General features: G+C 43.1%; 1 protein-coding gene across 7 annotated transcripts in view; it reads left to right on the forward strand.

Annotated features, from left to right (window-relative positions):
• Nucleotides 1–25963, forward strand: part of nfic (nuclear factor I/C) — a 274335-nt gene that overhangs the window by 134000 nt on the left and 114372 nt on the right. For 6 of the 7 annotated variants that reach the window (XM_036131679.1, XM_036131681.1, XM_036131682.1 and 3 more), the window contains exons 7-8: nucleotides 8862–8994; nucleotides 17215–17336. In XM_036131679.1, the coding sequence (XP_035987572.1) occupies nucleotides 8862–8994; nucleotides 17215–17336 (255 nt within the window). Of the gene's footprint in view, nucleotides 1–8861; nucleotides 8995–17214; nucleotides 17337–19242; nucleotides 19527–25963 lie in introns of those variants that run through there. The other variant, XM_036131685.1, reaches the window with a different exon arrangement.

Raw genomic sequence — 25963 nt, forward strand, 5'->3', positions numbered from 1 at the left:
CATTAAATTGTAATGTACTGGAGTCGGACCCAAAGACAACCCGAAACAGGTCAGTGACGTTTAGAGCTGAGTTTATTTTAAAGGAGGAGAAGTGTGACTCTCAGGACGTGCTGCCCGCACGTAACCGGCTGGAAATCTCCTGGAGGCAAAGGAGCAGGTTAGTGACCAGTGGAGGTAGATGAGTGAAATTAGCAAAAGCTGGGTCACTAACCTGACAGAGGGCTGGCTTGTTAGGGTGAAACGGCTCTGGAGCCGTTAACGGGGAGGCCAAAGATCCAACAGCGGTACAGAAGGGATATCCAAGGACAGGTTCAGGTTCGGTCCAGGTCAAAAACAGGCTGGTTCCGGGCAGACAGGATCAGGGAGGGCTTCGGCAGGCTCGGGAAACGGGAGGCAGATCAGTTCGGGCAACAGACAGGCTTGATATAATAACAGGGTTGAAGGTACTCACCGTACAGCTAGAGACGTTCTGGCACTGGAGACTGAAACCGACGGGGCTTATATGCAGCTGGAGACAGGTGGAGCCAGTAAAGGTTAATTGCAGAGAGGTGTCATGATTTTGTCGTGGATGAACTCGGATACAGCACGCACACACAGAGCTGAGTTTAAGAGAGTTTATTGAAAGAAGTGGATGATGATGGCAAGTGGAACCAGAGTTTGTTACCAGGCGGAGGTGAAGGATGCAGGAGCTGACTGGCAGGTGAGAGAGTACACAGCTTCTCATGGACGAATAGCAGAGGCCACATCTTCACAGAGACGGGTAGCAGAGTACAAAGCTTCACAGAGATGACTAGCAGAGTCCACAGCTTCTCAGAGACGGCTAGCAGAGTTTACAGCTTCCCAGAGACGGCTAGCAGAATTCACAGCTTCTCAGAGATGGCTAGCAAAGTTTACAGCTTCTCAGAGACGGCTAGCAGCGTTTACAGCTTCTCAGAGACGGCTAGCAGAGTCCACAGCTTCTCAGAGATGGCGTGCAGAGATAACAGCCTCTCAGAGACAGCTAGCAGGACTAACCTTGAGGAGAAGCAGAGGTGGCAGGGTACCAGTTATGCAGGAGACAAAAACAGACTGGCATAGGGTGGGTGTTGAACGACGACGGACCAGCGAAGAAATGAGCACAGAGGGAGGTTTAAATAGGGGAACTAACAGGTGGAAAGAGACTGAGATTGATTAGAAAATGGCTAACAGGTGTGACTGACTGCAGAGGGAACGAAGGGAAGGCTGAGTGGGAGTGGTAGGAGGAAACAGAACTAACCATAACAAAGCCACAACCTAACCTAACTAAACCCAGACAGAAGAAAGAACTGAAAAATAGTAAATAAAACCCGAATCAAAACTGAACCCTGACAAGAGGTGGAGACTGAGCAGGGGAGCAAACTGAGAAACGGATCAGCTCCAGTGCCAGGATCGTTACATAAATGTCAGTAATTTGCGTTATCAGTTATGGTTGTCAGTTTGTCTGTTGTACTTGTCAGTTATGTTTGCCAGTCCGTCAGTTTGTTTGTTAGTTGTTTCTATGACGACATGACGTGGCTAACTTTATTTTCTTTAAACCACCAGAGAGTGCTGTTAAGTTATTTAATAATTAATTTTGACTGCTCTCTGTATTTATTTTTCTTATTTACTCATTTGTAAAAATTAGACCAATTACACATTTATTTTAAAGATGTATTATATCAAAACCACTATACAATCACGTCACAAGAAGATGTTTTCAAAACTCACTGTTATAAGAATTTGTAAATTACATAGTCTGTTCAGCGCCTGTTCAGCCCTTTGATTCACTCTGTTGAATCAAAGGGCTAAATTAGCTCCTTAGCATGGAATAAAGTTCTCCAGAGTCCTGGTAATGACCTGATTTTTTGACTCAGGTGTGTTGGACCAGGGACACATCTAAAAGCTGCAGGACAACGGACCTAAAGGACTGGAAATGAAGACACCTGCCTAGACTATAACATTCTTCAAAAGCTGGAGCCTTGCATATCAGGCTTCACACTGATATACTCTCATGTCTGTCTCATCTTACACATTTGTACCATTTCTCTGCTTCCAAAAATACAAAAATCCACCTACACAGGAACTAACATGACAGCCACTGATATTTTAAAAGGAGTCTTCACACCTTATATCTCTATAGCTGATGGCCGTGACATCTTCTCATCTGTGGAGAAGATGTCACGGCCATCAGCTAATTATTATTAATTAAGCTAATCAGCTAATTATTATTAGTTAATTATTATAATAATAATATAATAATAATAATTAAAATAATAATTTTGTTAATGGCTACCGCCTCCTGTCGGCGGTTAGATGCCTCTGCACAATGCCTGGTCCTTTTACCCCAGAGAACCAGTGACACATTGAATAAATAAATAACTTCTTTAGTAAGAGATAACTCTCGAAACAGAAACTATACTTTAAAGAAACAATCTGCAAAATTTCACCACGAGGTGCACATTTGAGTACAAAACAAGATGTCTGGCAAGCCACGACTCACTCTACCTCCAAAATCTAAGCACTAGACCAGTTATCCGCTTCAGTGTTCAATTTTTTTGTCAAAAAAGAATGCCCTGAAGGTACATGATGATCCTGGTGTGCTGCATTAGACAATGCTAACTGTGAGAAATGGGCAAACGGCTACTTGCCTCACAACATTAATGCCTTACCCATCGATGGTCAAACTCCAACAATTAACCCACATCAAACCAACATAGCAACACAAGTCTAACAAGACTGTAACAACAACAAAAAACAGTATTTTACTTCATGCTGTTACTCACCACTTCAGAGGAGAAAAGCTAGCTCCAAGTCAAACTGAAGCTGTTTCTGCTCTACAAATGTTCTCCACTGTGGTAACGTGTCTAATGTTAATCCTCGTTTTGTCACTTTTAATATATGACAACCATTGACCATTGATTTTTATGGGAAAAATCTGTCCTGATCGTCTGCGGGTGAACATGGTGTGTGGCCACACGTCACAAGGTTACATCAGCTTCCTATAGCAAGGACACACCCTGCAGGAGTGGTATACCCCTCACATCGTCAGTAGATACTGGTCACTACTGGGGCATTATATGCCAGACTGTGGAATAGCCTGAAGCAAAAGTTTATCCCTGTGTGGTGTTGCCCTGAGTTAGTTGACAGTTTTCCTTTATCAGTCCCTTTTGCCCATATCTATGTATGTCACATCTGTGAGGTCCACAATGCTTGTGGATCATCTGTTATATTTCCAGTAACTGCTTTCAGCAGCTCCAACAACATGTAGCTTAATTTAATGTCTAACAAAACAACACCTAGTCACTGGTTTAGATATGTGGAGGAAACATGGGCCAAAATTCAAGAAAAAGAAGTGGAAGCCTTTACTAAACATATCAACTCATTGGACAATATCAAGTTCACAAAGGAGCACTAGAGACAACAAGCTACATTTTTTGGACTGCCTAATGCACATTAGGAAAAGTGGAAGCCTCACTACTGAGGTCTATAGAAAACCCACACACATGGACCAGTGATTACCTTTGAATCTAGCCACCTACTAGAACATAATCTGTCTGTCATCAGAACTTCACAGCATCAAGCTGAAATGTCCCGATAAAGACAGAGGCAAGGGTCAAGCAAAATAAACACACCAAAAAAACAATTCAAATGTGTGGGAACCCTAACTAAGCCTTAGTTAAAGGTGTATTTAGCAAGTTGCACAATTTTTGAAGTTAAATATTATTTGTTTTCTTTCCCATATATGCCAGCATGCAGCCTGAAGGCTGCATTCTGTGCTTTCTTGTCTCCTCCCTTTCTAGCGCAGCCTGATTGGGTTCACCTGTCAGGCTGCAATTAGCCCTGGTCTCATTTCACCTGCTGACACAACTATTTAAACTCACCTCAGTTTGCTCTGGTTCGCCGGCCCGTAAAGGTTCAATTCCCGCTCCGTCCACAGTCAGTAACTCTATTCCAACTCAGCCCGCAGTCTAGGTTCAGCTAGTCCTTCACCACGGCTGTCCTCCGGCGCTCTGCCTTGGTCTCCAGTCACCAGCTCCGGCGCTCTGCCTTGGTCTCCAGTCCTGGGCTCCTGTGTTCCGTCCTGGTCTCAAGTTATCAGCTCCAGTACTCCTTCCTGGTCATTCTCTCCACGCTCTACCTGCTGGCCAGCTTCTGCATCCCACAACTCCGCTTAATAGAAGACTCTGGTTCCTCAAGTCATCCATCATCCACTTTGTACAATAAACTCTCTTAAAACCAGCTCTGTGTGCGCACGCTGTGTCTGGGTTCATCCTAGACAAATATCATGACAATATATGCCCTTACAATTGCCCAACGTGTAAAATTAGTTATCTGCTATTTATCGCAGTTGCGTCCAAAGGCTCCATAAGTCAGTTTATGAGAGAGTGATTTGGGCCGAATCCTCTGGGCAAGAGCGTTTGTGTAATGCGCTGCATGCTCTTGTTCGAACTGTTGTTCAACTGTTACTTTGTTGAGAGTGTTACACCTACTCTGCAGCCCTGACTCATCTTACCTCAATTTACACCTTGGAACATGTGTCCAACGCTACACACAAGATATTGTTTTAGAATTTTTTTCTATTGCCAAGTTACTGTAACCTAGTGTTAAGACATCATTAAAACTATAAATATTCATAAACACTTATAAACACATAAAATCGCAATAGGAATAAATATTGATAAAAAAACGTTGAAATACAAGTGGATCAATGTGTTGATTTAAATACAATTTTAATAGACACACTGAGCAGCCAGTAACAGTTTAGTCTGATGTAGCATTAACAAATAAGGTCAAGGTTGAGCCCCTTAGCATTGTGCAGCCCTGCTCAGTCTCTCCTCAGACGCTGAACAGAGAACCCCTGCTTGTGTTGTTGTAAAAGCTAAGATGTGATAATCGTCATTCCTCTATTGATTCAGTTGGAGATTGATGTTACACTTTAATTCTTTTATAATTTGTCATTACAAATATTTTGTTTCACTTTAAACCAAAGTCTTGTCCATGTCCTTTATTGATGCATCCCAAGACTCCTATGCACGTAGAATCTGTCTGATCTGGCCTATTCTCCCTTTCACACTGGTACACAAGGCAAAGGTAACTACATTGCCATAACCAAATACTATTAAAATGGTACAGAAAGCACCTTAATTGCTACACTACAATGATCTGAGCTGAATGACGTGTAGCACCAGTTGCTCATGTCTTATTTGCCTCTGTTACGACCCCAAAGGTCTAGGGGTACAGGGGAGGTAACATAAAAAGCCAACACAAAAGAGTATGAGAAAAAATGTAACAATTTATTGATAAGTTGGCTATAGAAACAATATGTACACTACCAAAAAGGACAGGACATGATCTAATGACAAAAGAAACCCAAAGATGACTTAAGGCCACAAGAACTAAGGTGTTGATGCTGGAAACAGCATCAACACTAAACGAACCACAAGACAAAACCAAAACGTCAAACTAGTAACACAACCAGGAATTGACAGGCTAAAACCGAGTGCCACGGCAAATTGCCAGACGAGTGACACAGCCTTCAATAGTCAGGTTAAACAAGTGTTACAGTAAAGCAAAAACACATCACAACAAACAAAACACAACTGGCAGTGTGGCAAGCTGCTCTAAAACACAGCTGCCCTGATTGCATGGGAGAGCTGAGTTTAAATAAGGAGGGCTCTCCACGGATTGGTGAGGCAATCAGGCGAGTGTCCAATCCAGAATGGGGATGATGGTAGAAGGAAGTGGCTGAAGGTAAATTAGGAGGAGGAGACTTCAGGAGGTCTGCAAGTTTCCACAGTGGCACCCGCTGGCAGGACGATCCAACTACACCTGCAAACATATTAGAAAGAAAAAAACAAAACAGACCAAAAGGCCACTGGCCGTAACACCTCCCCTCCTAAAATGCAAACCAAAAGATTAGGTTTGAAAAGAGCTTTGTTCCTTTCGTTTTAAAGTTAAACAGTTAGCAATTACATGACCAGTTTTGTGACAGTAGTAGCATTCCTTTCCTGAAGAGGTCTCCCTTGAGTTTCCATCTTCAACATTAGTAGACAGAGAGTTAGAGGCCATAAACTGAAAAGAAGACTTATGTGTAAGTACATATTCATCCGCAGAGACAGCAGCAGAAGACAAAGAGTCTACCTTTTGTTCGTTTAAATGCACAACGACCCGCTCAGGCAGACAGTTTTTAAATTCCTCTAACAAAATTAATTCTCTCAGAGAACTAAAACTTGTTGCTCTATTAGAAGCACACCACTTGTCAAAGAGGCTCCCTTTCTCCCTGGCAAATTCTACATAGGTCTGAGTGGGACGCATTTTAAGAGACCTAAATTTTTGCCGGTAAGCCTCAGGAACAAGCTCATAGGCTCTCAAAATGGCAGCTTTAACCACCTCATACTTTACGGTGTCTTCAAAAGATAAGGCAGCTACAACCTCTTGTGCTTTACCAATTATTTTACATTGTACGAGTATGGACCAAACATCAGGTGGCCACTGCAAAGCTTGCGCTATTCTTTCAAAAGCAGAAAAATAAGAGTCAACTTCTGTCTCTCGAAACTCTGGTACTAAGGCCACATATTTTGTGATGTCAAAGGGGCTGATTGTAGAGGACCCACAAGAAGCATTGGTGGAGCTCACTGTTCTTGAAGGTGCCTTGAACCTTTGTGATTCCAGCTCCAATTGACGAAGCCTCACAACCTTGTCCGCTTCAACTTTCTCAGCTTCAACTTCCAACCGTTTAAGTTCAAGTTGAAATTGTCTGAGATGTGCTTTCTCCTCAGCCTCCATTTTCAATCAGGCAAGACGAACCTTTAAACGAGCATCAAGCTGGGAACTAGCTGATCCAGTAGAAGCCGAAAGGGGATCAAACCGAGGAAGTGTGACAGGAGTCTTAATCCCACCAACCACCTCAGGATCAACCTCTGGTGTCTTCCACTGAGGTTCTTTTGCAACCGTTTCAGAGGGGCCAGCCGAAGATAACACCGCAGGAGGCACGGCAACTGATGGTTGATCGGCTGAAGAAGCAGGAATGAGGTTCAACTCAACCAATTTATGCACAATCAGCTCCCTTAACTCCCTTTTGACAATCTGCCTTGAATAAGAAATTGAAAAGTGACTAGCAATCTGGGCCAAGTCAGCTTTACGGCAACTAGTAAGTTGTTCAAGAGAGGGGTTTTCCAAAAACTGAGCCATGTTAAATTGAGCCATCTTAAAGCAATAGCGCAAACTTCACAGGTGCACCTTTAACAGAAACAACTTAAATTGCAGTCAAAGGATTGTTGTAATTCAGCTCCCGGACGAGCCCCCACTTATGTTACGACCCCAAAGGTCTAGGGGTACAGGGGAGGTAACATAAAAAGCCAACACAAAAGAGTATGAGAAAAAATTTAACAATTTATTGATAAGTTGGCTATAGAAACAATATGCACACTACCAAAAAGGACAGGACATGATCTAATGACAAAAGAAACCCAAAGATGACTTAAGGCCACAAGAACTAAGGTGTTGATGCTGGAAACAGCATCAACACTAAACGAACCACAAGACAAAACCAAAACGTCAAACTAGTAACACAACCAGGAATTGACAGGCTAAAACCGAGTGCCACGGCAAATTGCCAGACGAGTGACACAGCCTTCAATGCACAGGTTAACAAAGTGTCACAGAAAACAGGGGACGAGTAACACAACCAGGAGTTGAGAGGCTAAAACCGAGTGCCACGGCAAATTGCCAGACGAGTGACACAGCCTTCAATAGTCAGGTTAAACAAGTGTTACAGTAAAGCAAAAACACATCACAACAAACAAAACACAACTGGCAGTGTGGCAAGCTGCTCTAAAACACAGCTGCCCTGATTGCATGGGAGAGCTGAGTTTAAATAAGGAGGGCTCTCCACGGATTGGTGAGGCAATCAGGCGAGTGTCCAATCCAGAATGGGGATGATGGTAGAAGGAAGTGGCTGAAGGTAAATTAGGAGGAGGAGACTTCAGGAGGTCTGCAAGTTTCCACAGTGGCACCCGCTGGCAGGAAGATCCAACTACACCTGCAAACATATTAGAAAGAAAAAAACAAAACAGACCAAAAAGGCCACTGGCCGTAACAGCCTCATTATGAATATTGATGACCCTATTAATGTGATTGGTATTAATGTGTTGATGTAAACCTTATAAACCTTTTACTAGGTTACATGTTTAGAACTGAAGAAGCAATTTGGATGAGAGGTGAAACATCTTTAAAAAACAAGAGTAGTCCAGTTGCCTGCTAGTTAAGCAGTTAGGATGGCGAGAGGTGTTTGACATATTCCTTATTCTCCTGAAAATTCTAATCACATAATCATCAGTTAAAAAAAGAAAATAAATCTATAATCATCCTATTTGTTTTGTTCCCATTTGAGATGAGATCACTGACCTCACACTATATCAAAATGTTGTAACACTCTTTTGTGAAACCATAAACTGCTATGCTCACATATATTTGCTAACATATAAGTTAGATATAGAGCTAATTTAATTTGCAAAAAGCCCATAAATTATGAAATTTTTACCACAGGTAAAGGGAATATTACCTGATTATAACTTCACAGGACGTAACTTTAAAATGTGTGAACTAATCCTGTAAAACCAAGTGAATAGATGTTTTTTGTCAATCTGTCTTTAGGAGAAGGTTTTATTTATAGTCCAGCTTCTCATGTTATGGTATACAATATGATGTCCTGATATATCCTAATATGATGGCTGGTCAATGGATATGTGAAATATGTCAATGGGTGAGGTTGTGCTGCATTAAATTAGCTAAAAGACAAACATTTGGGTGTACATTTCAGTTTTTTGTTTGTTTGCTTAACAGTGTTTGCTCTCTGTGTGCAGCACCAGTAGTTGCTGGAGTGGGACCTGGTTTCTCTGTTGGGGAGCTTCAAGGTCACCTGGCATATGACCTTAACCATTCAATCAACCAACCTGTCAGCCTTCGACGGTCACTGGCCAGCACTTCCTCCAGCGGGTATGCACACATAAAACACTCATTTCGGTTCTGCTCGTTTGCGGGCTCTCCCAGTTTGGCTTTGTCCGTGTATTTCGAGCAGGACTTCCTGTGCTATCCTAGCGCAGCAGGTCTTGGTGATATCACAGTAAATTGGGCAAAAGACTGGGCTATTTCTGCCCTGCGATGGACTGGCGACCTGTCTAGGGTGTACCCCGCGTCTCGCTCATTGACAGGTGGAGATCGGCACCAGCACCCCTCGCGACCCCAGCAGGGATAAGCGTGTTGAAAAATCGATGGATGGATGGATGGATGGACTGGGCTGTTTCTTTTTCCTTGCCATGAAGATCTCTGCCAACTGGCACCAGAAAATGGTAATATTGAGGTTTCCTCGTCTGGAAACGGATGCATACAACACCTTACGGGTGCAGCCATGATGAACTGGTTGAAGTCACACAGCTGACAATACGTCGATCTAATTGGCTGAGCAGCAAAACTCGAATCACATGACCTCTTAGACAGGAGTGCAACAGTTCATATTTTTCATTGGCTTTAATTTATTAATGTGCAAGTGAAAACGTGGGAACATTGGTGTTTTGAGATCACTGCTATCTGTAGCAACTGATCCAAGTGCAAGAAAGTTGCCCCCTGACAGTTCATTCGAAAAGTCATCCTACAGATTCTGGCCCACAGCCTACAACGAGTTTTACCTTAAGAGTGATTCAGGTAGTTGCTGACAGCAACTCTGAATAAAGACATTACAAAATGTTTATCTTAGTGAGAAGGTATGGTTGACTCCATTGCTATGTGTGACATTGTCTTTTAACAGCTGTGATTGGTTGACACAATAAACAAACAAAAAGCAACACAAATGTACTCCTAGTAATCAATGGAGAAAAATTAAATAACTAAATAACTAAGCAAAATTAAATAATTGTCACACCGCATCAAAATTATGTATGACTTGGATGCACCTTATTTACACCCTCATCATTATTTAAATTTTCTTATGTTTACTCACCATGCTGGCCATGTTACTACTTCGTCTATTTGATAATAATGTCAACTCACCTGTCAACATTTTAGTCTGATTTCCTGTTTTTATAAACGGGTTGTATTTGGCAAAAATGACCAACATAAAATGGAGAAAAATGGTGGAGAAAACCGAACTGGATAGAGGAGCGTGGCTATGGAAAGAGGAGCAGTGCCTCTGTCCACACAGCTGTGGGAGGAGAATAGCAAGAATAGTTTATGTTTGCGCTCACACCAAACATGAACAAGGCAGATTTTTCGGGTTGATCAACCTGCTGTTGGACGCTTGACATTTCATCTCTCTCTCTCTCACAATCAAGTCGCACTGATGACGCAGCAAAATTACGTCCAGCTTGCTTCACCGTGTCATTCAATATGAGGTTTCATGTATCTACATACACACGTGTGAATATGTGTTGTTCTATGTTTATAGAACAACACATATTGTTCAACACATATTGACCTTGATGCCAAGACATGGCCTCAGTAAATCGTCATGGCGATTGTACTGAAACAACAATTTCCCTCTCAACCGCTGGTTGTCCAGGTGGTGTCCTGAAAACGACGTGGACTACATTGATAACTGGCAAACTTTCTGGGGAAAACCTGGACTGATCCGGAGACACGGCACCATCCCACTTTGGATGGTGCAGATTTTCTTCCTACGAATCTGGTCGGATTTATTAGTTCTTCAAAATGCTGACAACCCAGGGTCCAGACCAGGAAGCAGAGCTGTAGTCTAACACACCTCTCTGCAGCTTCTGTACTGTTACCCACCCATTACCCTATTGAGACAGTGTCTTTCCCATAGCCAAAACTAAATATATTAAAAAGTGATCTGAAAGGAGCAAATTATAAAAAGCTCATAAAAATCAATGACTCAACTTAAACAAAACAAAAATACAACAATTAATTGTGGTTCATTAAATCTAAGGTCTCTTAAAAAATCAAGTATCTTTGTCATTGTGTTACCATGACATTTTTGACAAAACAGACAGCGGCTCAGAATGCAGACAGATTACATATAAACATACATACAAGACAATGTTTCCAAACGGACCAACAACACTCCCTGAGAAGCTTAAAGCATGCATATAGTCCTTAGCAGCTAATAGAATAATTTCCGAGTAAAAAAGTGAGATAGCAGTCCCTTCACAGATTATAGATTACTGTGCTGTTGCATTAATGAGTCATTTCATACACTCATGTGCACAGTAAAATTCTGAAAAAAAACTCCCCATTAACGGGAAGGAAAACCTCCAGCAGAACTGGGCTCAGTATGAACGGTCATCTGCCTCGACCGACTGGGGTTACGGAAGACAGAGCAGAGACACAACAAGAGAGACAAAAAAGCACAGAAGCACACATTGATCTAGTAATCTGTTCTACATTAGATGGTAGTAGCGGGTGAGCCGTCTTCTCTGGATGATGTCACAGTTAACAGAACGCCAGACCAGGTGTACCTACTATGAAGAAAAAAGAGAGAGAACAGAAAGTTAAAGCAGAAATGACAACAGTCATTTCAATGTAATACAATGCAAAACTGGAGAACAGTAGACTGAAGAACAGTAGAAATCAGTAGAGTGAGAAAATTAGACCCTGATGTCCTCCAGCAGCCTAGGCCTATCACAGCACAACTATAGAGATAGCTCAGGGTATGAGCCACTCTAACTATAAGCTTTGTCAAAAAGGAAAGTTTTAACATTAGTCTTAAAAATAGACAGGGTGTCTGCCTCACGGACCAAAACTGGGAGTTGGTTCCACAGGAGAGGAGCCTGATAGCTAAAGGATCTGCCTCCCATTCTACTTTTAGAGACTCTAGGAACCACCAGCAGACCTGCATTCTGAGAGCAAAGTGCTCTGTTAGGAACATACGGGGTAATCAGAGCTCTGATATATGATGGAGCTTGATTGTTAAGGGCTTTATACGTTAGAAGGAGAATTTTAAATTCTATTCTTGATTTAACAGGAAGCCAATGAAGGGAAGCTAAAATTGGAGAAATATGATCCCTCTTGTGGATTTTCATCAGAACTCTTGCTGCAGCATTTTGGATCAGCTAAAGACTTCGAACTGCATTTTGTGGACTTCCTGATAGTAAAGAATTACAATAGTCCAGCCTTGAAGTAACAAATGCATGGACTAGTTTTTCAGCATCACTCCTGGACAGAATGTTTCTAATTTTGCCGATTTTCCTGAGGTGAAAAAAGGAAACTCTGGAAATCTGTTTAATATGGGATTTAAATGACATGTCTTGGTTGAAAACAACACCAAGATTTTTAACTTTATTACCAGAGGCCAAGTTAATGCCACCCAGATTAAGTGATTGATTAAGAACTTTATTTTTTTGAAGACTCTGGCCCAAAGATTACAACTTCTGTCTTGTCAGAATTTAAATGCAGGAAATTTAAAGTCATCCAGCTTTTGATGTGATCAAGACATGACTGCAGTCAAAGTAACTGATTGGATTCATCAGGATTTATGGATAAATATAGCTGAGTGTCATCAGCATAACAGTGGAAATTAATCCCATGCTGTCTGATAATTTTGCCAATCGGAAGCATATATTTAGTAAAGAGAATTGGTCCAAGGACTGAACCCTGTGGTACTCCACAAGTGACCCTAGAGTTTGAGGAAGACATGAACAAACTCAAATCTGTCGACAGATAAGATTTAAACCAGCCTAATGCTTTTCCCTTAATCCCTACAGTATGCTCAAGTCTTTGTAGGAGAATATTGTGATCAACTGTATCAAATGCAGCACTGAGATCTAACAGGACAAGTATAGACACAAGTCCATTATATGAGTCCATGAGAATATCATTAGTGACCTTCACCAGAGCTATTTCAGTGCTATGATGAGCTCTAAAGCCTGACTGAAACTCCTCAAGTAGGTCATTACTTTGTAAATGTTCACATAGTTGATTAGCAACTACTTTCTCAAGAATTTTAGATAAGAAAAGAAGATTAGATATAGGTCTGTAATTTACTAACTCATCTTGATCAAGAGATGGTTTCTTAAGTAAAGGTTTAATAACAGCTACTTTAAAAGCCTGTGGTACATATCCATTTACCAAGGATAGATTAATCATGTCTAAAATAAGACCACTGATCAGAGGGAATACTTCCTTAAACAACTTGGTTGGGATTGGGTCTAACATACAGGTAGAAGGTTTAGATGAAGCTAAAATTTTAGATAGCTCAGAAAGCTCTACTGCTTTTAAACAGTTCAGACACTGCGCAGGTTCTAAAGATTCCTCCAATGCTGCCTCACTTACTGAGGACGAGGTAATCATGTTTGGGAGGATGCCAATTATTTTATTTTTAATGGAATCAATTTTATTTATGAAGAATCCCATAAAATCATTACTGCTAAGAGCTAAGGGAATGGATGGATCAACAGAGCTGTGGCTCTGGGTAAGTTTGGCAACTGTATTGAAGAGAAATCTAGGATTATTCTTATTCTCCTCAATTAATGATGCAAAATATGCTGCTCTAACTCTGCAAAGGGTCTTGTTATACAACAATAGACTGTACCTCCAGATTAGGTAGGATTCCTCTTGGTGTGTAGACCGCCATTTTCTCTCCAATTTCCTAACATTGTGCTTCAAGGAACGCAGCTCTGAATTAAACCAAGGAGCCAGCTTCCTGTTTGACTGCCTGTCAGGGCAGTCAAACTTTTTTACAGTAGCAGGCCACACACTATCAGGTTGGAGGGTGCACTTATGCTGGTGCCCGAGCCCCAGAGGGGAGAATTTTGAAAAATAGAGTATTCCTGATGTATTTTGGAAGCTTTCAAGACAGGTGATTATATAAAGAATATAGTCAGAGTGCATGTTTTAGATTGAATAAAAAGCAAAAAAAGTGAATGATCAATTCTTCAAAAACAACCTTTGTTTTTTTATTATTCTTAAAACTATTTTTCATATGTTATCATCATGCATTAACAAGGCTTTGAACAAATTTGCATAAAATTAGTTGAATTTGAATTACTAGCACCATAACAGATCAGATTAAGTGAATATATGACAATTTACTAACTTCCGAGCGCGCAGTGAGACAACACGCGGGAGCTCAAAACCGGTCTTGCGCGCGCTCAGTTCCTTCTCTGCTCGTGCGCTCGACCTGCTCATTCTATGTTCAACACCAGCTGTGCTGTGCGCTCGCTTGGCCGTTTCTCCGCGAGCGTCGCGTGAGAAGAGTTTTTCATAGTTGAGCTCGGATTGGTTCCTGCGCGCTCAACCAGAAGGCACAAATATCGCTCCATTATATAATCGGAGAAATGTAGGCGGCGGCAAGAGCTGCTATAGACGGCGATTTGCCGCCGTTGACCGTGTTATGCCAGAAGCTGTTTGAATATGCTTATTGTTATTATTAATTATAATTTGGTATTGTAATTTAAGTAATAAGTCATTCAACTCGAAATTCCGCTATGACAAAATATAGTTTAAATGGTGGTGATGTTAGCTAGAAGCTTGTAATGATTTATACTACTAATGCATTAATTAACTAGCTGTTATGAACTCATTTATGATGTAATAAATAATCTGGTCGGATTTTAACCGACAAGGTTTATCCGGCAGACTGTGAGAACCCCATTATAACTTCAATTAGAGTTTAAATCCTTATTCCTTATCATCAATCCAATGATGATGTCTCTGTATTAATATCAGATGTTAACTCCAAAAGGAGGTATCTCTGAATTCTGAACCACCCTGCAACTGTGAATTGGAATGAACACAAAACAATTTCTATTCCGCAGTTGTTTTTATTGAACCAAAAGCACTTCCCTGTAACAGTAATTCTCTGATTCAACAACCTTGAAAATCTTACTCATTACTAAAACTACACATGCAAAATATATGTGGAAATAAAAGAACAAAACAAAAATAAACAATGGATTAAAATGAGCGGTTAGCAAATCTAAGTCCAGCTCACGGTTGTTTAACACCACCTTCAAAACATTGGCATTTAATGTAGCAGCATTGACAGACAAACAGCTTTGAGAGTTCAGCTAGACACTTCAATGTTTTCCAATAAGCTAGTTCAGCTTAGCCAAACTACACCGCACCTTCCCAAGATGGCAGCTATGACATCACGTCACCTACGACCTTACGTGATGCGTGAGGGGAGGTCCTGATGTTGCAGTCAGCGCTTACACTAACGTGGGGCAGTGCTTCGGCTCAGAGAGGGAGCGTCTTGGCTAAGGAGTTTGAACAAACCGCAAACTGAGTTTCAACACAAAGGGATTGAACCCGCTGATAAGAAAAGCAAAGATGGAACAAAGAGAGAGCAAAAGGATGAAAAAGTTGAAAGAGCGACTCACGGCAGGGTCACTTATGAACAACAAAATCAACACAGCCCAAAATACCTTCACACATGCATGCACATACAAAGAAAAATATTCAACAGTTAAAAACAAACTCTGCCTTGGAGTAACAAGCATTAACCTAAAGTTCCTACACCTGCCCAGGCACTTCTGAAACACCCTGTGGGTGAAAAAGAAATAAAAGGGGAGAACCCCGTTACTTGTGAATCAGGGCTGTCCCGGCTGGGTCCGTGAGAGCTCCGAGTAACGCGGCGTTCTGAACACGTCTTGACTGCGCGGCGGTGGTTGTAGGCAGAAGCGAGCAGCAGCGGGGACAGAATGAGGAGGCTTCTTCGTCTCTTCCTCCGGACTCACTGTTGCTTTGTTGGCCAGACAAAGCGGGGTCCTCTTTAGATCACTGGGAGATAAGGCGGCTCTCAGTCTTTTGATCAGAGGGAATTAAAAAGTACTTTTGAAGTCGACCTCCTGCTATAATTAATGCAGGGATAAGGTTTGCTTCGAAAAGTCTCGGTCCAGCGAGAAACTCGAGCACGTGGCGTGGGGGGTGGAAGTTTGGAGTAGCAGCTGTGTGTTTTCTCAGGTTGGCAGTGTGCCAGGGAAGAAGCCCGATTGCGAGGCGCAAACGAGTTTTATCAACTTTGCCTAGCAACCGATAACGAGCCGCATTGCATGATGGGAGTTGGTGGCCATTTTGACCACATTGCATCATGGACCAATTCTCATCACCCTGTGATGTCTGGGCCGCCTGGTTTCCCCCAGCTGCAAGGCCAGAAATATGCTGCCGATATCTCCCATCCTTCTTCTTACCACATTCACTGCATCCACAGGATTCCTCTCTCTGCACCTCTCTTCTTTAAATCTTAGAAGCATTCCAATCAGGTTGAAAATTATCCACAGCACAGACTCCACCATAGTTCTGTCTTATTTGTATGGCGTCTTGGAAAAATTGACACACGCTTCAGTCGTATGGTTTTGAAGCACAACACATGCATAGGATTGAGGAGTTCCCTCCTCCAGAGGTCAATGGAAACACAACCAAGTAGAGTGGAGCTGTGGGGCACTGAAACCGTCAATGGAAATGGGGCAACATTTCTTGCCTGTGGCAATTCAGCACTCTTTGCATCATTCTTCATCCAATCTAATTGATACCTGTTAAAGTCCACACTCTTAGCAGTCTAAAAGCGTGGGCACGAATGTCACTCAAACATACGAATGCAAATTTAAGAGTCAGACAACAATGATGACAAGACCTGCAAAAGAAACTTTGGTGAAATTATTTTTTTGTAAATAAATGACCAGGCTTTTTCTGGAGAAAAAAAAGCAGATGAAGCATTTTGGACCAGGCTGACCAGACTTAAAGATTCAGCAGGAAGCAAGCAACTATGGAGAGATTTGTGCTTTGTTGTAATCTCTGACCTCGTGTGCCACATATTCAGCACGTTTTTTTTTATCACCAGCCACCACTGCATTAGTGGATTATAATGGGACTTTATGGCTCAAAACATTCTGTTCATGTTAGCTGTAGCTTCTCAATAATAACCACATGAATTAGTTAAACAATTTTTGATGACTTTGATGTAAAGTGAGGACCTGCTTAGAAATTGGATCATTGAGTCTGGATAGGAACAAAGTGGAAAAATGGCGATCAACTGTATAAGGTGAAGCCCAGCATTGAAACCAGGGTTTACTGAAGTTGTCCTGTATCACTGTGAGCCATTGTGTGCATATATATATATATATATATAGATAGATAGATAGATAGATAGATAGATAGATAGATAGATAGATAGATAGATAGATAGATAGATAGATAGATAGATAGATAGATAGATAGATAGATAGATAGATAATCCTGAATTATTATGCTATTGTTTGTCTGTAGGAGTAAACGCCTTAAGTCTGGCTCCATTGAAGAGGATGCTGACAGTCCGGGGGGGGAGTATTACCACTCACCTGCATCTCCTGCAAGCAGCTCCAGGAACTGGACCGATGACTTGGAAGGAGGTAACAGACTAAGCATCATCTGGGTGTGTAGGTGTCACAAGGGTAGTGCATCTTTAGGCCTCAACCATCCTGGTTTTGAGTTCCAACCCCATTTCCTGTCAGTCTGCTGTCAAACAAAGGCCAAGCAAAAAAGAATAAGCAACATATTTTACAACAATAAGACAACAAACATCTTGAAGTATCTTATAGGTGCCAGTAAGCCTGAGAGACAGAGGCTGAAGTTGACTTACATGCTGTCAATGGAAAACTTACGAATGAAAAAACCCTGGTAAACATTGAAAATCCAAACAGTAGGGGCATTTAAATAGGATTCACAACTTATAATTGAGAAAACATAGTTTGCCTGTAGACACTGTTAAAGTATATCTATAGCATTTAATTTCTAGTTAAATTAAAATTTTTGAAAATGCTTAGTTTCAGTTTAGTTTTAGTCTTTTTTGTAATATGACCTACATACCAGCATCTAAACTGAAAAAAAGAAATAAAATAAATCAATAAAAATAGCTATGTGTAACAACATTATTTTTGGCAGATGAACAACCATGCATACATACCAGGCAAGTATGAAATATATGGCAGAGTAACTTATACAGGTTAAGTAAACATAAGCTGTGTTTCCGTCAACCATTTTTATGCCATTTAGAAATATTGCATAAGAAAAGCTTGATGGAAACACCTGCCTAACTCCACCCCTGCTGCAATCACCTCACCGGTTTCACCTGCTTCCACCTCCATATAAACTGTTGAGACCAGACATCAGTGCCAAGTTGTCTTGTTGATTTCAGGGTGAGTCTTCTCCAACAAACTTTCTGTTTTAACTTGTGGAGTATTTTCCCCCTATTTCTCCAGAGATTTTGAGCCACCCTGTTCCTGCCTGCCTGTCTGTCCCTGCCTTACCTGCCCGGTAGCTCTGTTTGTTTTTTGTATTGCCCTTTTGGTTTTTTTGTTCCAGTCCTTGAAATAGTTATTAAAAAGATTGTTCTGAACCTCTGCTGGTCTAGTTCAATTTTGGGTCCCCTGCCTCTGAGTCATTACACCGACATTGTTATGTGCTTCATAATTTGTTTTGTAGTTGAGGAGTAACAAAGAATTGCTTAAAATCTTTCTAGCCAAACTCTCCATCTTCTGGAGCCTGGGGAAGACTGTTCTATAGAAAAAAAACAATCACTGTTTGAAAGGGTTCTATTAAGTTCTAATTCCCAGTTTGATTTTACATGCAGTGTATCATTTCCATTACACTTTTGTGAACTCTTATAGAGCTTCGAAACAATCTTGGTTGGTACTGTTGATCCTAAAATAAATCTGTTAACTAATTCCTTTCTGGTGACAATTCATTGTTTATCTCAATGTTGTCAAAATGTATTATGTGTATCGACATAAATCACCATTATCTATGTTAAATTATCTTTTAAAATGTTTAAATGTTTTTCCATTTAACACTGTACACACAGCTTTTACTATCCTTTCCCTCCACTTTCCAAATGTAGCTTGTTTCTGTCTTAAACCTAGGTGTGGCCAAACCAAGAGTTTTCTGTCTCCATTGTACTGTACAACTTTGTACCATGTTTTAAGTATTTCTTCTAAAACTTGGTAAAAAGTTGTTAAAAACATCAGGTTTCTTCTAAAACTTGATTATCTGTCATATTCTCTAGTTGATATTTTCCTGTGATCTAAGAGTTTTCTCGTTTTTCCATGCACCTGACTTAGGACCAAGGGGGACCTGGCTTTTCAGTCCATGGCACCAAGGCTGTGGGACAGTATACCTCTACAGCTACATTCACTTGACTCTGTGGACTGTTAAAATGCAATTTAAAACTTTTTTTTCAACAGGCTTTTTGTTAGTTTATTTTTAATACCTGTTTTATTGTGTCTATTTTTTATCTTTTTTATTGGCACTTCATTTTAGTAATGAAGCTAAAGGCGGAAATTCAACTGAAACTCTTGCTTACTTCCATCCAATCGGAGGCTGGTCCGCCTTCGATACAGCCAATCCTCTTCGACCCGCACCTCCACGAAGCCCAATCATCATCCAGCGTTCACCTTGAAAGCAACTCCAAATCATCTCTCAGCCTGCAAGCGCAAGAATAGTCGCACTATGTCGGATTTCGATTCAGACGACCATTTCAACTCACCTCCATCCCCTTCTCCACCATCGTAGCATCGTAGCATGCTCCTTCAACCTCGCCCCTACCAGAGTGTAATTCCTCCCGGACTCTTACGGAAATTCCTGTCACTCTCTAAAACGGTCCGGCAGAAGACCACCATGTTAAGCCTGGTTCTGCCAGAGGTTTCTTCCCAAAGGGAAGTTTTTTCTCTCCACAGTCGCTTCATGCTTGCTCATCATGAACAGTTTATGCAAACTTTGTTTATCAAGTTGGACATTTAGCTCAAGCAAATCACCTTGTAAACCAGCCTCTATGGATTAACCAAATTCATCTATCTTAACTCCACCAACAGTTTCAGGCCGGGGGAAATATACCTACTCTCATACATCTGCTTATGTACATTAAAGTATAAACTAGCGTTCATGTTTCCTGCCGAGGTCTGAGTGCCAAAGTTTAAATTATTGTATTCTTCTAATTGCTTTTCCATCTTTGGGAGTTTTTCAGATTGAAATTATATTACTCGGTTTCTGTACAGCACTTTGTGATGGTGTTGTCTGGGAAAGGCACTTAATAAATAAACTTGTTGGATGGTTCAGTCCAACTCCACCATGAGTTGGCCTTTTTAACAAAAAGGCCAATGAAGTTGAAGAAATATTTTATGGGATCCAATATAGCTTGCAAATATTTTGATGTTGTCAAAACTAACCTGTGGCATAGGGTAATAATCATTTCCTCTGACCTCTCCTTGACTGTGAACACGTCCCACCTGGCGAAGAAGGCCCAAAAACGGCTCTTCTTTCTCAGGAAATTGAAACACACTGGTGTTTCTACTCAGCTGCTCAGAAGCTTTTATAGAGCTAAAACTGAAAGCATCCTGTCAGTGGGACAGTGTGGTATGGGGACTGTACAGTATAGGAGAAGAAGGATTTAGCACAGGTGGTGAGAACAGCACAAGGGTTTGTGGGATGCCATCTACAAGATCTAGACATGCTGCATGAGTCTAGAAAAGATCCAGACAAATAGCCATAAATGCCATCCACCCTGGCAATGCACTTTGTCCCACTTTCATCATGGAAATGATTCAGGAACGTGAAATCAGAAACTAATTGACTTAAAAACAGCTTATTTCCCAAAGCTGTAAGTGCTATCACTCCCTACTCAGAATCAAATAAACTGCATAGTGTCACAGTGCTTAGCACTCCTGCCTCACAGCAAGAAGGTCCTATGTTTGAGTCCTTGTTCGAGGTTGTGTGGAGTTTGAATGTTCTTCTCGTGTTTGCTGTCATGCCATTATGATGTGACAAACTGCAACTCCCAGCATGCAACACAGTTGGGATGCCTTGATGGAGATCTTATCTCGTCACCATAGAGATGAGATATAAAAGCAAGCCGGACCATTGTTTTTTCTTCTTTGTTGCAGCCTTGCTGTGTTGAGAAGACGTTTAGCTAATTCATGCGTGCTGCCTGCACTTGGTCTGTGATTCGATCCTTGGCTGGCCCAAGCTTTGCGCATCATTTTCCCCAGCACTCCATCAAGGAAGGTCTTGACTTTAAAATTAACGTTAATTCATTTTTGATCCAACTGGAACCTCCATTATCTTCCAGAGATCGACAAGATCCGCCGGACTGGAACGAGTTAGAAGCAAACCATGCATGAACATTGCTAGCGGCTAGTTTTGCCAAAAGCGTTCCCAGTCATGGTTTCAGGTCTGTTTCGGTACACCAGCTTTGCTACCTCAGAGCTATTTAGCCAATGTTCTTTCAATGCTGTTACCCCAAAGTGCTGAAAGTTGATTGTGATGGTTAATGTTGATCACAACCATTTGAAATAATTTTTGTTATAGCTATCCTTTGATTTTGAATGATATATTATTAAATAAGAATTGCCAATTATAATTAATAATAATCTTCATAATCAAACGGGTGTAATTGCATAACACTGCGTAGGTTTCCTTCGGGGCGCTCTGGTTTCCCCTACCACCAAAAGACATGCTGGTTAGGTTCAGTTGCAGCGGCGCCCCTCAGGTATGTACATTGCATGTATAATGACAAATAAAGCACCTTACCTTAAATCACTAGCCCAGTTAATACAAAAACACTATTGGTTCCACAGGTTCTTGAGAATTATTTACAGTCTCTTACATGCAAATTTGTATTTGCACACTTTCTCAGAGAATGTCTGTTTTGACATCCATGCAAATTGCACAGTTTTGTAACTTGAAGATTCAAATTTCTTGCACAGTGTGCATGAGGGTTTCAAACACACTGCACCTTGCAGGGAGTGTTACTGGTCATTGCGATCAACTGATTTCAGAAAGAAAAGATTGTCTTGTGTCTGCGGGTTATGTTGTTTGTGTGCATTCTGAGCGAGCATCTTTCTCATAATTTCCTTATGGTAACACATAATAACAATAAGGATTCTTGATTCTCTATTTGTCAGGACTCAGTCAGCAGGGCCACGCAGCTTGCTGCCGGTCCTGTTGTCATTTCTTTTCCACAGGTGCGCTGAGTTAACTAGGGGGTGGAGCCCACACACCTGCGGGTGGTTGAGCGACACTGGCAGCACTATAAGAACTGCACGCAGACAGCAGGAAGGCGCCAGAGTGTTATCAGTGTTGGTTTCACCTCGTGCTCCCTCTCGAATTGTCCTCCTGAGAACCACCTACGTGCAATCCTCCAAGATAAGTTCTCAGGTCCGCCTTGTGCTGACATCCTCGTATTCCTTCCTGCTGTCTTGGATCCCTGGATTCCCCAGTGCTGCTCGGACCTGCGAAAGTCCCACCCTCTGGTCACTCGGACACCTGTGGCTCCGTCATCACACTGAGTCCACTCCATCTCCCCGGCTTAGGTCGTCTGGCCAGTGGTAAGCTTACGCTCCATCATACGATTCTCCGTGTCCTTACCGCATCTAATCACCACTCTCGTTCCCTTAGTGTTTCCCGGTACCGTGTCCTCCTGGTTCCTGCCCGTGTCCTCTTCTCCAGAGACTGACTCATCACTAGCTCGTTGTTAAATAAATCCTTGTTTACGAATCTGCCTGTTTTCCCCGAGTGTTTTCTGCATGTGGGCTAAACACATCAAGTCGCCCACCATGACAGAAGAACACTCTGGCCAAACAGAAGCACTCGGTCGAACCATCACAGCGCCACAGGAACAGATTCGTGGGTTAGAAGCCGCCGTTGGTGGATTGCAGAGCCAGCTTCAGGGTATGGCTGCTCAACTAGCACAGCTAGTAAACATAGCCAGTGCTAACTCTCAGCCAACCACTTCCGGGTCATCGAGCACAGCTCCCGAGCCTCTGCCTGAGATTGCGCCCTCACCGGTCATGGAGTCCTCCTCGCCGCCCCCCGAGAAATTTGCCGGGGATGCTGAAAGTTGCGGTGGTTTCTTGTTTCAATGCGCTCTAGTTTTTAATCGAGCGCCACATACCTTCGCCCCTGACTATGCCAGGATCTCTTACATTTTGCGGCTGTTAACGGGCCGTGCTCTTAGATGGGCAGAATCACGTTTTCCCGACTGCCAGCAGTTCGACTGCTCTTTCAGTGAATTTATCGCCGAGTTTAAAACAGTTTTCGCCGCCGAGGCTGATGAGACTCACGATTCCCAACGCTTACTTACCCTGCGGCAGCGGGGCAGACGAGTCGCTGACTATGCCGTTGAATTCCGCACCGTGGCGGCAGCAGCCGGGTGGGAACAGCGGGCACTTAAATCAGTGTTTTTACAATCCTTAGACGAGTCCCTTAAGGATGAATTTGCCCGAGTTGTAACACCCGAGTCTTTGAATGAATGTATCGCACTGGCAGTTAGGTTAGATACCCGTCTGCGAGCCCGTGGCAAGAGCCGTCTCGAGCGAACACCAGTTTTTCGCTCAGAGAGCAACGAGCGGACTTCCGCCAGAACTGAGGCGGCTCCACCCTCTCCCCCTGAGCCGATGCAGTTGGGTCGTGTTAGACTGACACCTGATGAGAAGCAGCAGCGCCTGAATTCTCGTTTGTGCTTCTATTGCGCCTCTCCCGCTCACTTTGTAAACAATTGCCCGGATCGGCCAAAAGGACAGGTCCGTCGATTGTAAAGGAGAGATCGGCGGACCAACGGCAGTTATCTCCTTCCTCACCCCCGCGTCTCTGTTTGCCTGCTGTAGTCATGTCCGGTCGAGAGACTTATCAAATGTCCGCTTTGGTCGACTCGGGATGTGATTTCAATCTTATTGACGGGAATTTTGTTAAACAGGCAGGGATTGTTCTAGTGAGGTTAGAGGCTCCTCTTCAAGTAACTGCTCTGGACGGGATGAAGCTGCCCCCCATAACTCATAAGACGGTTCCATTGGAACTAGTGGTCTCCGGTAACCACAGGGAACGTCTGTCTTTCCTCATTTTTCCTGTTAATCAGGCATCAGTAGTTTTAGGTTTCCCGTGGTTGCAACATCACAATCCAAGGATAGATTGGGTTGACCGCAGAATTGACGCCTGGTCCGCTTCCTGTCATTCTGTTTGTTTAAGTTGGGCCGTTCCTCCCTCCTGTGGTTCTGCCCCTCCTTCCGCGCAAATCGATCCCGAGTTGTTAAAACTGATACCGGAACAATATCGCGATCTAGGCGAGGTTTTTAGTAAGGAGCAGGCCAGCTCTCTTCCGCCGCATCGCCCCTACGATTGCGCTATCGATCTCCTGCCTGGAGCCCCTTTGCCCTCTAGCAGACTTTACAACATCTCGCAGAACGAACGACAGGCTCTAGAAAAGTACATTAAGGAGTCTTTAGCTGCTGGGCTTATCCGCGCCTCATCTTCGCCCCTAGGAGCAGGGTTTTTCTTTGTGGGCAAAAAGGACGGTTCCCTTCGGCCCTGCATCGATTACCGTGGTCTGAACGCCATCACTGTTAAGAATAAGTATCCGCTTCCCCTACTCTCCTCCGCAGTAGAACCAGTACGATCCGCCACCATCTTCACTAAGTTAGATCTTCGTAATGCTTACCACTTGGTACGGATTCGCCGGGGAGATGAGTGGAAAACGGCCTTTAAGACCCCGCTTGGACACTTTGAATACCTAGTCATGCCTTTTGGTTTGTGCAACGCCCCAGCAGTTTTTCAAGCTCTGGTGAATGACGTTCTACGTGATTTCCTCAACGTTTTTGTTTTTGTTTATCTCGACGACATCCTTATTTACTCCAGCAACCCATCAGAACACTATCAGCATGTCCGTCAAGTCCTTCAACGTCTCCGTGAGAACAAACTATTCGTTAAAGCAGAAAAGTGTGAGTTCCATCAATCCACCGTCTCCTTCCTTGGCCTCATCCTAGAGGGGGGGCAGGTGCGATCCGACCCTGAAAAGATCCGTGCAATTCTTGAATGGCCCATACCCAGGACTAGACGAGACCTTCAACGATTTTTAGGATTTGCCAACTTTTACCGTCGATTTATCCGGGGATATAGTCAGATCGCTGCCCCCCTTCACGCCCTCACCTCAGTCAAGGTTCCATTCTCCTGGTCCCCCGATGCACAATCAGCCTTCACCAGTCTCAAGAACCGTTTTGCTCAGGCCCCCATTCTCATCTACCCAGACCCTTCCAAGCAGTTTGTCGTCGAGATCGACGCCTCCGACACAGGGGTCGGGGCCGTTCTCTCCCAGGTGTCCGCTGCTGACCAGAAACTCCACCCATGCGCCTACTTCTCCAGGCGCTTGTCCCCGGCGGAGAAGAATTACGACGTCGGGGACAGAGAGCTGTTAGCCATCAAGCTCGCCCTGGAGGAGTGGCGTCACTGGCTGGAGGGGTCCGAGCAGCCAGTACTTATTTGGACTGACCACAAGAACCTAGAGTACATCCAAACAGCCAAGAGACTCAACCCCCGTCAAGCCCGCTGGTCCCTGTTCTTTTCTCGCTTTAACCTCTCAATCTCCTATCGACCCGGAACCAAGAACATCAAGCCTGATGCCCTGTCCCGCCTGCACTCCTCCCCCGACTCGGTTGAGGAACCAGCAACCATCCTGCCTCCCTCCTGTGTGTTAGGCGCTCTCCAGTGGGAGGTACAAGATCTCATCGCCCGTGCTCTACCCACTGATCCCGATCCCGGAACCGGTCCACCTAACCGCATCTACGTCCCCTCTGCTGTCAGACCTCAAGTCCTCAAATGGGCTCATGCTGAGAAATTCTCAGCCCACCCCGGAATACATCGCACCCAGACCTTCCTTGCCCGTACCTTCTGGTGGCCTTCCATGTTTCAGGACGTCAAACAGTTCGTTCTCTCCTGTCCCACCTGTGCTCAAAATAAACCCACCAATAGACCTCCTGCCGGCCTCCTTCAGCCACTGCCTGTTCCCGAGCGTCCCTGGTCCCATATCGCCCTCGACTTCGTTACCGGACTCCCGTTATCACAAGGGATGACTGTCATACTCACCATCATAGATCGTTTTTCCAAGGCCTGCCACCTCATCCCTCTCCGTAAGCTCCCGTCAGCTCTCCTCACGGCCCAGCTCCTGGTTCGTCACGTCTTCAGACTCCATGGCATACCAACTGAGATCCTGTCCGAT

Source organism: Fundulus heteroclitus, unplaced genomic scaffold (genome assembly GCF_011125445.2).
Source record: "Fundulus heteroclitus isolate FHET01 unplaced genomic scaffold, MU-UCD_Fhet_4.1 scaffold_45, whole genome shotgun sequence".
NCBI lineage: Eukaryota > Metazoa > Chordata > Actinopteri > Cyprinodontiformes > Fundulidae > Fundulus > Fundulus heteroclitus.